We start from the raw sequence: 14,314 nt of genomic DNA on the forward strand, positions 1-14,314 counted from the left end.
CAATCATCGCCCAGCGCAGGCTTAGGGCGCCCGAGTCGTGATTGGCAGAAGGGGGATCAGCGGGGGCGGTGATTGGGCGGCGAGTTTTGAAGGCAGGTTTGGCGCGAGGCGGTGATTGGCTGCCGCCAGAGCCCGAGCCCGGGGCGGAGGGAAGGGCGGGGGGCGCGGGGTGACGCCGCTGCCGACACAAGGGGGCCGCGGCGCGGGCTCGGCGCGGGGCCTAGGGCGGCGGTGGGGAGCTCGGCAGGCGCGGCGGCAGCGGGAGGGGGCGGGCGGCGGCGCCTCCCTGGCGGCCCAGGCGGCCGCTCCCGGCCCTCGCCCCGGCACCTCCCTCGTCCCCTCCCTCGGCCCGCCCGTGTCCGCCCCGCGGATGGCGGCGGCTGCGGCCGCCCCGGCTCTTTATGCCTGCACCAAGTGCAATCAGCGGTACCCGTTCGAGGAGCTCTCCCAGGGACAGCAGCTCTGCAAGGTGCTGGGGCGGGCGGGCGGCAGGGCCGGGGTCTCGCAAGCGGGGGAGCCGGGCGGATGGTGTCGGCCCCGGCGCGGGGCTCGGGGCAGGGCAGTAACGCGCTGTTCTATCCGCAGGAGTGCCGGATCGCCCACCCCATCGTGAAATGCACTTACTGCCGGTCCGAGTTCCAGCAGGAGAGGTACGGGAAGGGGCCCTATGCGCGCCCGGCTCGGGTCCTGCCGCGGGCAGCGCCCGCAGGAGCGGCGGTTCCGCCTGGTGTGACCGGTAGTAACGGCGGAGATCACACCGGTGGCACCGCGGTGAGACAGCCCGCCCGCTCGAGCAGCGCGGCCGTAGAGGTGTTCGCTGGTGTCTCACTGCTCCCCGCAGCCCGTGTGTGAGCTGTGCGGTTACTGCATGGGGAAGAGTTTGGAGGAGCGTGTTTGTCGCTGGCTTCAACATTGTGCAATTTTATCTCTAGCAAAACTAACACGATATGCAAGAAGTGTGCCCAGAACGTGAAGCAGTTTGGGACGGTGAGTAGGCTCTTGGTTCCAAATGGCGGAATTAACTTCACTTTATTTTCTTTAATTTAAATAAAACGTTTTTGCAGTTAATTGTATTTTGTGTTGGAAATACTGAAAAAGAAGGATTACCTTTCAACAATGTGATTAAAATCACTGGCAGCTCTTGATTGCTTCCATGGCTTGTGATCTTAAGGTCCTTTCCGATCCTAACCATTCTGTGATTCTGTTAGAAGTTCTTTACTGTAAGGGTGGTGAGACAGTGGAATGGGTTGCCCAAGGAAGTCGTGAATGCTCCGTCCCTGGCGGTGTTCAAGGCCAGGTTGGACAGAGCCTTGGATGGCATGGTTTAGTGTGAGGTGTCCCTGCCCATGGCAGGAGGGTTGGAACTAGATGATCTTAAGGTCCTTTCCAACCTGAACTATTCCATGATGCTGTGATTCTATGGTTATGTGCAGCTTTATAGTTAATAATGACTGCAGTGTACCTGTACATAGCAAAACCAGTGCTACTTTACTCTGTGCGTGTAAGTTTATTCTTTATTCTCACCAACGCACACTTGATGAAAAAAAGGCCGTTAGCTGCCTCTATTTTTAATGAGTTGTCAATATGAAAATCTTAATAATACCACATACTTTATATTATGGAAGTCTTGAACATTTTAAATGCACATTAATCACGTTAAGCTATTTAGTAGAAAGGATTTTATGGGTATTAGCTATATTCACGTTACTCTGCATTTCCTCATGTTGAATTTCAGCTGCAGTTATTATAAAACCACTAATTTTTCAATATACGAGCACACACATTGTATCAGAGCGCCCTGCAGGTACCACTTCAGAGAAGGCACCAAGATAATCTTGTTGTGAAACAAATGCACACAACTTCTGTAGGCTTGACGTGAACCACATCAGATGAAATTCAGCTTATTTGGGAAATGTAACAGCTGTTGGGATGCCGTCAGGCACTTTGTGAATGTAAATGTAAACTGAACAAAGAACATAATTCAAAAGATGAAAATGTGGCAAAATGCAGCACAAGACTTGATCCAGCAGTGGGTTTTAGCAGTTCATCAAAAACCAGAACGGCATTGAGCATAATTAACCATTTCTAACTTGTGAAGACTAGCAGCAGTTTTATTTTCCTGCAGCGTATTAATCTAAGTGTATGATATGAAAGTTGATAACCTGAGCTGGTGGTATCTGAAGTTGTTTAAGTGTGCTGCAGAACTGCCGGGATCATGGGACCAATCTTGGAGCAGTAGGGTTATCAAATCTGTGCATAGCGCAAGGAAGAGGGATGTTATCAGAAACATTCAGTCTGAAAAAAAAAGGTTACTCTTCTTTTAAAGGTTTTTATGTAGTTTCTTTAGATACTGCCCTGGGTTCAGCAGTAGCAGTCATTTTTTCTCCTTCTTAGTAACTGGTGCAGCACTGTATTTTTGACTTTAGGCTTGGGAGCAGCACTGATAACACCGATGTTTTTAGTTACTGCTCAAATGTTTAGTCTGACCAAGGACTTTGTGAGCCTCATGCTCTGCCAGGGTGGAGGGGAAGCTGGGAGGAAGCAGAGACAGGACACCTGACCCAAACTAGCCAAAGAGGTATTCCATACCACAGCACGTCATGCCCACTATGTAAACTGGGTGCAGTTACCCAGAAGGGCTGGGTATCGGCAGGTGGTGAGCGGTTATATTCTTTCCCTTGTTATTTCCCTTATCATTATCATTATTGGTGGTAACAGCAGTGGTTTGTGTTATACCTTAGTTACTGGACTGTTCTTATCTCAACCTGTGGGAGTTACATTCGTTCTATTCTCCTCCCTGTCCCTCCATGACAGTAACTTAACGAAACTGAGAAAATATCATCATATTAAAATAAAGAAGCAGGTGTAGAGGTGAGCAATCCCATTGTATGTGTGTTTCATTGGATACGTACCTGGGTTTTCATGGAAAGCTCAGACTGATTTTGATCACTGAAGGAGTATCACTTTAGAGGAAAAGTTTAGTACTGAAGATAGAAATGGTAGTAAAAGGTTCTTTAAGATAGGATATATGAAGCCGTGGTAGTTCAGAAGCATCATTGTGTGATTTGATACATTGTGTTCATTGCAAAACTGTAAATGTGTATTAATTTCAGTTCCACTTTCCTGCTTTCCAGCCCAAGCCTTGTCAGTATTGCAATATTATTGCAGCATTTATCGGCACAAAATGTCAGCGTTGCACCAACTCGGAGAAGAAGTACGGCCCACCTCAGACATGTGAACAGTGCAAACAGCAGTGTGCTTTTGATCGAAAAGAGGAGGGAAGAAGGAAGGTAGGCTTTGTTCCATGGCTGTCAATGCTCAGGCTGACAACAGGCAACACTCCTCCTGCAGAAGAGAAAGATTAACTGGAATATATCATAAGTTCACTAATATTAAAGTTGCTATGCTTTGCAATATTTGAGTTAGGTTTCATAGCTTACTGAGCTAGCTAACTTTAAATTAAATCACTCAGCTTTAGAAATAAGGTTAAGCATATGCTGGCAGTTGTAGCTGGGCAAGGTCAAGCAGCTGAACAGTTGATAGTGCCTTTGGTACTGTTTTTTCATATTCCCATTCGTTGGATCTTGTGTATGTCCATCACTTGAATCTGTCATTTTACCTCTTGTGATGTGCCTGCCTTGCTGTGAAGTACAGCACCAGAGAGGTAGACTGCTCTGAGCAGCCCTTTGTGTTCCCTCTTCTCAAATCGCTTTGGTGGGTGCCTCTTTTGCGTTCCAGAAGGTGCTGAGGAAATGACTTCAAAAGCCTCTTGCCTGAACCCAAGAATAACGCTGTTTTCACACAACAGTTTACTTACTACAAGTAACACATTGGCTGGACATCCTGATTCTGCCTGGAATATGATGGGGTTGAGAGAGAGTACCTGGTGTCTAAATTAAAACTGATTTGCCCATATTGTCACTTCTGTGATACAGAGCAAGTCCAGCATTTGCTAAGACTGCTTTCTCCTGTAACTTTAAATGACAAAAAGAAATGGAATAAGATTCATTTTACTCAAAGGCAATGTGCTTATGTTAGAGATGTGGTAGTGCCAAAGTTTCATACCAAAGAGGTGTCTGGATTTTTCACAGAGAAAACAGATGAAGTGAAGCAAATTTTTCTTGCATTTTTCTAGTGCAAGTATACTTAGAAAATAAAACCAAACAACCTGCTGTGAATTATTTCCCAAAAGGTTGATGGAAAGTTATTGTGCTGGCTCTGCACGCTGTCCTACAAGAGAGTGCTACAGAAGACAAAAGAACAGAGGAAGAGCCTAGGATCTTCACATTCCAACTCCTCATCCTCATCTCTTACTGAGAAAGACCAGCATCATTCAAAACACCATCACCATCACCACCACCATCATCGTCACAGCAGCAGTCATCACAAGTAAGTATTTCAGAAATTAAAGTAGCTCTTGCTAACCCTTTGTTAGTACTGAAATCAAACCAAAGGCAATAAGAAGGGTTGTTAAAACATGGTATCAAAACATGGTATCAAAAGCAGTAGACTGTTTCATGGTCTGTTAAAATCCCCATGTAGTTTGGGTGAAGGGAGGTCAGCAAAATGCAGAAATTCTTGGTGATCATCAAACTACTCAATGTTAAAATTGATAGCAAGTCTAGAAAAGTGACCCACAAAATGGCTACAGAAACAAGTTATTTGGGGATAAACTTGAATTTGAATTTAAGCAGTAACTGCTGTGTGGTAACTCCTACTTTACATGCATTTACCATGGGTTAAAGGTGTGTAGCAGCAGTGGGCACAGAACAGCTTCTTAGCTCAGAATCCCCACCCTAACTTGCTTCAGGCTGATTTGTTTATTTAGTGATAAATCCCAGAATAGATTTTGGTTTTATGCTAGTGCAACAGTAATCATGATTCTTATTTTCATGGGTGGGCTTATGGCAGTTTAGAACTCCTTGATTATTTTGTGTTGGATAGTAGATGCTATGGGTGCAGTGGCAATGACCCTGATCCCAGACACACAAATACGAAACTTCACTTTTCTAGTGCTTATAATTTTCCATCTTGACTGAAGCTTGCCTGACTAAGTGTAACTTAGATAGAAGCAAAATAAGCTGTAATGATACTGGGATTGAGGAGAAGAGAAATGCACATGATTTCACTAAAGGAGAAAAGTAAGATTTGGTTTTTTTGGAGTTTGAGGAAGAAAATTATTCTTGTGATGCAGAGAGTTACTGTACTGTTCCTGTTCTTTCAAATCTCTGCTGCAAATTGAGTTACAACAAGCTAAATCTAATTTACTGTAGTGATAGGACAAGGGGTAACGGGTTAAAACTTAAACAGGGGAAGTTGAGATTGGATATAAGGAGGAAATTCTTTCCTGTTAGGGTGGTGAGGCATTGGAATGGGTTGCCCAGGGAGGTTGTGAATGCAGTGTTCAAGACCAGGTTGGACGAGGCCTTGGGTGACATGATTTAGTGTGAGGTGTCCCTGCCCATGGCAGAGGGGTTGGATCTTAAGGTCCTTTCCAACCCTAACTATTCTATGATTCTATAATTTAGTGCATGTGGCAGAGATATAGTAAGGATTTAATAAACAAGTTAGCTCTTTACTACAGAATAGAGCTTCTTGTGTACTCAAAAGTTATAAAAGTAAACATCTTTCTCTACACAGTGTCCTTGGTTTGGCACCTTTCTTCTGTAGGCTGTGATGGGTCCATCCTTCTGGTCCAATAAATAGGACTCTTTTTTCCCGTGTCCATTTTGGTTATTGTTAAGACAATAGAGACAACAAGGTAGAAATACAGATTCACTATTTAATTGAGTGCAATCTTCTATATTCTACCATTCCTCAAGAATGGTGTCTGTTAGTTGCTTTTGAAATTATTGAAAGCAAAAACCTGAGAAGCAGTTATTTTCAGGGATCCAGAACTTCACTTTGCTCTTAAGGTACCACAGAAGCATCACTTCAGAAAATATTCATATGGCAGTATGAGAATCCCAGGAATGCTGCTTTACACCAGCTTGATGAGTGCAAGAGTAGCAGTATAAAGCTCACAAAAATTGGGGAGTACCAGCAGAAAGGTTTACCCATCAGTCTTGAAGTCTGCCCCTTGTGTTTTACAACAGGGTAAACATTTAGCCAAGAAGTATTTTTATAGCATTGTGACAGAGCGATCAGGAATGTGACTGATAGTACAGCTGTCCAGCTGAAAATTCATAATGGGAGGATTTTACAGTGGATAGATAACCATTCACAACTTAGAAATAATGGCATGTTTGGTCAGTTACCAAGTATATTTCATGTGTTTCAGAATCAGCAGTCTGAGTCCAGAACAAGATCAGGGACTATGGAAACAGAGGTAAATATGATATTTATTCATTTCCTTTGAATTTATCTTGTGGCTTTAATATAAAAGACTTTTTTCTTTTTTGCCTTGCATTTCTGGCTAATCTCTAGTACTCCAGCTAGGAGCATGAGTTAGTTATTTTACATGTACCAAATGGTGATATTAGAGAGTTATATAGTATGAGGCTTTAGGTTTACATTTTGTTTGATTTCAGCCATAAATCCTCTGCAGCTATTCAGAATGAAACTCCAAAGAAAAAACCCAAACTGGAATCCAAGCCATCAAATGGAGATAGGTAAAGTTATATTTTTGTAAAGCTGAGCCATTTCAACTGAATAGAGCACTGATTTGTGGCCAGTTGCTTCCTTTTTTTTACTTTGGTCTGAAGAATGAGGGAGGTGAAACTATTGTCCAGACAGATTGCTGGGTGGCATCTGACTGCTGTCAGTCAAGTAAATGACTTTAATAGCAGAGAACTGGCAGTTTTTCTGCTTTCAGGCTGTTGGGGCAGAATTAAATAAAGCTTGTATATGAGACAACAGTTATCAACAGAACAGTATTCCCTGACATCGGTGTTTTGTCAACTAGATGCAGGGTTGAGCTGCTCCTTTAAGCTGACCTAGTATATAGAGACGTTTTGAACCTTTATTTATGAGACTGAATCTCTTTATTCTGTCTCTGGCCAAACAGTTGTAATAAAAGTGACTGCTTCGGTCAAAAGGTATTTGTCCCCCTCAAAGCTAATACTTAATTATATTTCTGCAGGTGTATGTAATGTGTGCCATTAGTAAGGTAATTTGCCAGTTGCATCCATTTCTGTCAGGTACATACTTTTTTTGCATTGGTCCTTAAGGATGTTTGTGGAATTATTAATTATCCAATTTGAAATTAAAAAAAATAGTGTTTTTTTTTCTCTTGATGTTGTAAGTAACTATTGCTTTTTATTTTTAGTAGCTCTATAAATCAGTCAGCAGACAGTGGAGGAACTGACAACTTTGTCCTCATAAGTCAGCTGAAAGAAGAAGTAATGTCACTTAAACGTCTTCTGCAGCAAAGAGATCAGACTATTTTAGAAAAAGATAAAAAGGTAAAAGTTGCACCTGCTTAGGAAGAACTTTATCTTTTTGTGTTCTCTTTTGTAGACTCCTAACAATGTCAAAATGATGAGGTAAACCAGAAAGCAGATATGTTTTCCTATTTTAACTCATCAGATCTTACCATTTAAAGGATGAGTTTGGGACTTCTATATCATTAATGTATTTTAGCTCTAAGTCAAAATCTTTAGCTCTAAGTCAAATCTTGCCTCTCTTCAGCCATTTAGAAGCTAGCCATCTGTTTCACTGTTACATTGTGTACCACAATGGATAAAATGCCAGACAGTGGTTTGTATGTTTTTGCATGTTCTAAACTGAGTCGCAACAAAGATCCCAGATGCCTACAGAGGCTGATGGGCACACAAGATGAGGAGGATTAAGAGTATTAGCCCTTCTGAGTTTAGTATAATTTTTGTTTAAATTATAGCAGCCATAGCCATAACTAGTGAGTTGGTTTCCAAATTTACATGTACAGTGTATGAAAATTAAGTGGTTTGATTTGAAAAGATTGGTAGCGTATGTGTAGTGTAGGTTACCAAGTCTTTGTGGGTGGTCAGAGACTAGAAGAAAAGCTTGGATTAGGTGCCTGGCAGTCAGCAAGTTAAGCAAAGTTGTCAAGCCCAAAGGGCTGCAGTGAAACTCATACAAGAATTCACCCTTCGGACAGCTTAATGGCTAACAAGAAAAGAGAAATAGCCACAAGACACGTTACTTTGCTTTGCCTTTATTAGAGCTTATTTCTCTGCCAGCTTGTTAACTAGAAGCTTTTAAGATACTCTGTAACGGTGGCTCTAGAATGTCTGTTCAGGATTGAGTAGATTAAGTAGTTTACTGTATTTTCAAGTAACATTTTGATTATAGATACATGATGGCCTGTCAGAACAGTAGTGGTTAAAAAGGGCTCATTGATCCTGAAAAGAAAATGCTTCCACTTTTAAACCATAGTTCAGTATCTTTATTCTTTCACTTCAGTGTGTTGCATAAAGGACATTGAACCCTTTTTCATGTGTATCAGTGTTCTAATATACCAGGCGTTAGAAGTACTCACTATTCCAAGCCTTTAAGCAGTTAATGTGAAAGAGGTGAACAGTCTCTCATGGATTCTCTTCAGAGGACAGACATTAAGGCCCTACCCTCTCTCTTATAAAGACAGTAGAAGATCACGAGTCAGTAGGAAATTCTCTTATCTCTTTTTACATTTGATCTACTGGGCAAAGCTAACAAAAGGGTTAGGTAAGGAAATGTCACCTACTTCTGTGTAACCACTGCAGTAACTTGTTTTGTGCTGTTTGCATAGGGAGAGCATCTAATAATTTTAATATCCTCATTGCTAAAACTATTTATTCGACCTCAGAGTTCTTTGAACTTAAGAGACTCCTTCAGGCATGAATTACTGGCTTCCAAAGTGTCACTCACTTTCTTCAGCTGCTGCAGGGAGAGAAAAGCTGTGCACATCATACAATGTTTGCGTAGCTGAAAAATTTACAACAAATGAATGCAGATTATTTTTTGACTCTGAGACAGTAGAAGGAATAAATGCCTGAGCCACGTCTGTGGGTGGTTCCTGCTAAAATCTTGTCCCAGGATTTCTATAGGGACAGCATTTGAACTGTTTGGAGTGCTCCGAAAGAGGGACCTCTGAAATACGTAACATATGGCAACAAAATTGGCTCTGTACTCCAGCTTTACAGACAATCCTCATTCATCATGCTTTGTTATGGGTCGAGATCTAAGCCATGTCATAGCAGTGCTTGTTATTTGCAGTCCTAGCCTTGTTTTCCTTTTGGGACAAGACGTTATTGAGACACCAAGTCATTACCCTGGGGCCCTGAGACTTGATCATTAGGAAGGGACCACAGTTTGCTGCATGTTCACAGGTAGTGTGTTGCTTGTCCAGCTGCATATTTTGCTATGGCACAATGCTACTACTAGTTTTTATTATATTTAGTTTGTGGTATGTGGTTTTGTACTGGATCCACTGGAATTTGCTACAGCTGCAAGTACATGCATTGAATAGCAGTCTATGTACAGCTAGGTATATATCCTTGTATTAGGATTCCTGCGCTTTATTTATGACCATTTGACTGACAGTTCATTTGAATACCTTGTTTCACTGCATGTGACTTGACACATACTAAGGTTGGTAATAACAGTCTTGGTAGTCATTTTAGGAATGTATGCTCTCATTTGTTATAGTGGGCTTCTTTGCTGGCAAAGAGGCTTCAATATCAATAAAGCCAAATGGACCAGAGAGGTTCAAAATGAACCTGGGATGCTTTGAGGAACCAAGCTTTTTAAAGAAGTGGTTCTTAAAACTTCTGGGTCCTTACACAGCAAACTGTTAGTAGCTGCCTCAGCTGCACGTGTGTCCAGAAGAAACATTCACCTGCCTGGACGGAAGCATATATCACAATTTAGAAATGCCTGCCTTAATGTGTGTCATCTGGATCTCTGCCTGCCTCAGGAGAGACCCAGTAACTGCAGTACTACACCATAGGCTCAGAATTAAATCGTAAGTGAAGTCATTTTAATTACACATTTCTAATAACACAGTTTAATTCACTGTTATGGATTGAGAGGCAGTGAAACTCTGTAATGTATACCTTGGTTTAGGACAAATCGTAGCGTAAGAGGACACAAAGGAATCCTTCTGTTTTCTTTGTATGGCAGAATTTTCGTCTGTTACCTTATCATATAACTGAAGATTGTGATGAGTATCTCACAGCTGAAAGAACTGCTAAGATTATAAATCATGTGTTTTGTATTTGATCTTTTTGTTGAGGATTAACCTTCATTAATCCTGACCAAAACAAGTTACAGAAGTGCAGTTGTTTTCTTCATATAAAATAGACATACTTTTCAAGCTACTTCTCAAGTGCTGAGCTGTCAGTACTACAGTAGTAAATAAATATTGTCTTTCATAAGACTCCTGAGGTTTCTGTAAAGATTACAGAGTAATTGTGTATGGTAACAGTCCAAGGAATCTTCATAGAATTTGTGTTCTCAGTTGACAGAACTGAAGGCAGACTTCCAGTACCAGGAGTCTAACTTGAGGACAAAGATGAACAGCATGGAGAAAGCTCACAAGGAAACTGTGGAACAGTTGCAGGTGAGTGATTGCTTGTCAGTACTTGAGAAAACTCAGGTGGAATTATGCATTGAGGATACTCACTCACAGCAGTGAAACAATACCAAGTTCTCAAATGGTCATTGCCACATTTACCTTCGCATGCATTATACAGCAGTTCTGCAGTCAACAGGCAATCTCCATGCAGATTAAACTCACTGTAAGAATTGCTTTCTAACTTTAAAGTAGAGGCTTACCTCACATGCTGTCTCAAAGGTTATGTTATTTTTTGTGTCTGTTCTCTGATATTTAATCAGTTCTCAGTGTGCTATTGATCTAATTGAAAGGCTCAGTATTAACATGACTGACAGTTAAATGTCTCTTGTTAAAGCAAAATTTATTGGGAAGAAAGCCTGAATTAGTTGTCTTATAAATCACAGACTAAGTGTTCAGTGCAATACCTCAGATGCTAAATTTTGCAGTACAGGAAATGAGGTTACCTTTTGTGCTGAAGGTGAAATACACATATCAAAAAGCATATATAAGTCTTTCAGAAGTGATTGTTACCTTCTCTGAATATTCTCACATGCACATTTTGGGTATTTGTTTCATAAATGCAATTGGAAATTAGTGCATGAAACAATCTGAGCTGTTTCAGTAATTCATAACACTTCTTCTATCTGCATTGCAGGCCAAAAACAGAGAACTGCTCAAACAGGTCGCAGCATTGTCAAAGGGTAAAAAGTTTGATAAAAGCGGGAGTATACTGACGTCTCCGTGAGGAACCGGGCATTCGTGGGGTTTGCTACTCAATGTACATTTGAGTAATTCTGTGAAGCCCTTAAAATCCTGTGTAGTGGAAAGAACTATTTTTGCACACCTGATGAGTTGGCATGTTTCCTACCTGTTTTTATAATTAATATGCAGCTTTTTTTAGTTACTGTTCAGATGAAATCCTTCAACTGGCTTGAAGAATGTTTTTATTTTTTTGATATTGGAAACTTTTTGCCAGCAATAGTATGAAACGATTGCGTAGAGAGCACAGCTGTGCTCTCTCTAAAAGGACAACATGCAATAACAAGCTAGGTGTACTTTTTACAAAGCAGCAACTTTGAAACTCCACCGATGTCAGCCAAAAGTTTCTGAATCTGTGGTGAGGCTGAACACTGGTTTCTGGCAACTGTTCTTTGACTTTGTATCAAAACACAGATTTAGGATGGAAATCATGGTGCTCTCAAGTGAAACTAAAAGAAAAAGGCATATATGTAAGTGTAAATACAACTGTAACGGTTATATTCTTAGTTATAACAAGTAATTAGTGTTTTACATTCTCGTGATTGGGATTTACTGAAAGATTATCTATTGTACAGTAACAGAGGCAGTGTGGTTTTTGTAAGATTTACTGTAGATTTTTCTTGCAAGTGCCTTTCTCCAACTGTTTATTTATAGGAATGTTGGTATTTTGTACATAAGGTTTTTAAGTTTTAAAATCATGTTTAATAAATGTTTTATGTAAATATAAATGTGTGTACAGAGAAATCCAAAACAAAGATCAAAGTGGCTAGTGCAGTGCTTGAAGCAGTGATAAGAGCTAGCTAATTGATGGACAGTGAGTACTGGCTTTAGATGACCTTTGTAGCTTGTGTCTGTGAGGTGTAGAATTTTGTTAGTGCTGCTCATGCCAAACACTTCCTGAACAAAATCAGACTGGTTTTTGCCACACTGGAGTTTAGTGAATTGTTGATATTATTTTCCCATTTGGCACGGCACTCATTTTAATTCCATAGCAGACGTTGTACTCTCAGTGTTACATCCTTAATCAGTGATACACTCCCAGAATTTTAATTGATTCCCATTGTTCGATTCAATGTACTTAGTTGTAACTCATGGTGATTCTTCATAATGAATTGCAAGATTCTCATCCCCCCAGTAAAGATACACAATGAGAAAAGAGTAGCCAAAACTAATGGCCTTGAAGCTAAGGGAGTGAATGTGGTGTCAAAGGGTGGGTTGTTTTAATGTTGTGGGTAGATTTTGATTCTAAATTACATCAGTTTAAGTTTAGCTCTGCTCCTAAGGGACATTAGTCATATTCAGAAATTTCTATTAAACATACTTTAATATACCCCAAGGTCTCTGTTCAGGAAGGCGATTTACGGATCAGCATTAAGTGAAGTAGACATCCGTAATTAAAGGTTTAGTTCAGCTCTGGGTACTGACTGGTAACAGGGTAACTGCTGACATTTCAGTAAGCTGAATTGTGTAGAGTAAGCTTTTAATTAAAGAACTAAAATCTAGTGTTCCTTGACTGTCCACCCATGTACAGAACTATGAACACTTTTCAGTAGTTCAGACAAGTACCAGCAGTGACAGACTCCTGAATGATTTGAGAAGACTCTTGTTTTATATGGTATACATGTACTTTTATACCCTAAAATCGACTTTGTATGTTTATAAATGCTCTTCTTTAAACTTGCTGAAATCCTCTTTGCAGATGACATTTGTTTTTTTTTTAATATACAAACTTATGACTTTAATTCAGAATTGGTATTTGATAATTTTTTCCCGGTTGAATGGCAACCCATCTTTGGTGAAACTGGTTTTGAAAACCAGAAATGCTTAGCAAATGGAAATGTTTGAATTATGATCACTTGCTATCTGCTCAAGCTGCACAAAGGGTATTTTAAAGGAACAAACCGAAGTTCTATATTGGAAGCAATTGAATTTATAAATCCCAGTCAGAAAAAAATTTAGGGGCTTTTCTTCCATAATCTCATTTTTAACATGAATTTTTAAAAGCTGTAAACTTGCCAACTGAATCCCACTCCTGAAAATAGTGTCCTGGAGCTGTAGGTTATTGACATGATAAACTGATGTTCTTTAAACGTGGATCTGCGAGGAGATTGTTGTACTGTATTGTGCTTTTTTGCCTGTTTCCAGATGTTGATTAGCATTGACCAATAATGGCCATTTTGGCTCAAGTTATTTATGTATTTTAAGCCTGTGAATATTGCAGCCCCCTTTTAGATAGGATGTCTAAATACACGTTCTGCAGTGAAGCTTTTCAGCTGTCCACATGTATAGACTATTGAAATACTGTACTGGCACACATCTGACCATTGACATTTTGTACCTTTTCTAAATCCAATGTTTCACAATAAAATCTTGTCAAAACATTACTCTGTCTTTTTAAAATTATTCAGAAATTCATATTTCATGTTAATCCTTCATGCTGTGTCACACACCGAACACCTATGGGCAAAAAAGGGTCAGGATTTAATACTTGCATTTAGTATTTAGATTTCTGGGAGAATTAAACACCATGGGCTGTTTACAAATTGTAACAAATTAGAGCTTCAGATTAATTTCTCTCAAGAAAATAGGTTGGTTTTCTACAGTTGTAATACATAGAAATATTTTCTTGTAGAGAAGAAAAAACCCTTAAGGTTAATGAATTCTAATGACATTAAATAAAGCCTTCATAGGCTTTTTATATTCTGATTAACTTGAGCACTTGTGTTTAAAAGTAGTACCTGAATTTCAGTCTTTGTTCGCCATAAGGTTGTTCTTCCTCTACATCCAGTGTGCACAAGTTGGGTGATTCTGGGATTCAAAGTACTGTTGACAACTTCTGCGTCCATTCACTTTCTTGTGTTGGGAAGAGTTAGGTGCCTGCACCAACATGCTGATGGCTGTTGGTCACAGCATACCTCTGTGTGTTCTGAAATGACAACCCTTCAAGGTAAAATGTACCATTGCTTAAGGGAGGGCGACTTTTTGTTTTAATGATCCTGGAGTCCAAACCTGAGAAAGGAACAGAATAAACAGACTGATTAA

The 14,314-nt window shown here is 40.3% G+C and overlaps 1 protein-coding gene across 7 annotated transcripts; it reads left to right on the plus strand.

Moving 5' to 3' along the window:
* Positions 1-277: 277 nt before the first annotated feature.
* Positions 278-13,653, plus strand: FAM76B (family with sequence similarity 76 member B). Of its 7 annotated transcripts, none has more exons than XM_061457852.1 (10): positions 278-469; positions 586-650; positions 933-987; positions 3,135-3,290; positions 4,193-4,389; positions 6,281-6,328; positions 6,531-6,611; positions 7,271-7,403; positions 10,418-10,519; positions 11,169-13,653. In XM_061457852.1, the coding sequence occupies exons 1-10, from the start codon at positions 371-373 to the stop codon at positions 11,256-11,258; spliced, it is 1,026 nt and encodes a 341-aa protein (XP_061313836.1). In that variant the 5' UTR covers positions 278-370; the 3' UTR covers positions 11,259-13,653. The 7 variants fall into 7 exon arrangements, with proteins under 7 accessions (XP_061313836.1, XP_061313839.1, XP_061313840.1 ...); XM_061457851.1 differs by having other exon boundaries at positions 281-469; positions 7,268-7,403; XM_061457855.1 differs by lacking the exon at positions 6,531-6,611 and having other exon boundaries at positions 7,268-7,403.
* Positions 13,654-14,314: the final 661 nt, after the last annotated feature.

Source organism: Pezoporus flaviventris, unplaced genomic scaffold (genome assembly GCF_033815535.1).
Source record: "Pezoporus flaviventris isolate CSIRO_AGI_PZ_B2104156 unplaced genomic scaffold, CSIRO_AGI_Pfla_v1 ptg000025l, whole genome shotgun sequence".
NCBI classification, from domain to species: Eukaryota; Metazoa; Chordata; class Aves; order Psittaciformes; family Psittacidae; genus Pezoporus; species Pezoporus flaviventris.

Bases quoted from the DNA above. Each gene is read 5' to 3' on its own strand.
- FAM76B (XM_061457851.1), top strand. From the start codon at position 371: ATGGCGGCGGCTGCGGCCGCCCCGGCTCTTTATGCCTGCACCAAGTGC. The intron at 4,390-6,280 runs GTAAGTATTTCA...CATGTGTTTCAG, and splicing joins CACAGCAGCAGTCATCACAA to AATCAGCAGTCTGAGTCCAG. The intron at 6,329-6,530 runs GTAAATATGATA...GTTTGATTTCAG, and splicing joins CAGGGACTATGGAAACAGAG to CCATAAATCCTCTGCAGCTA.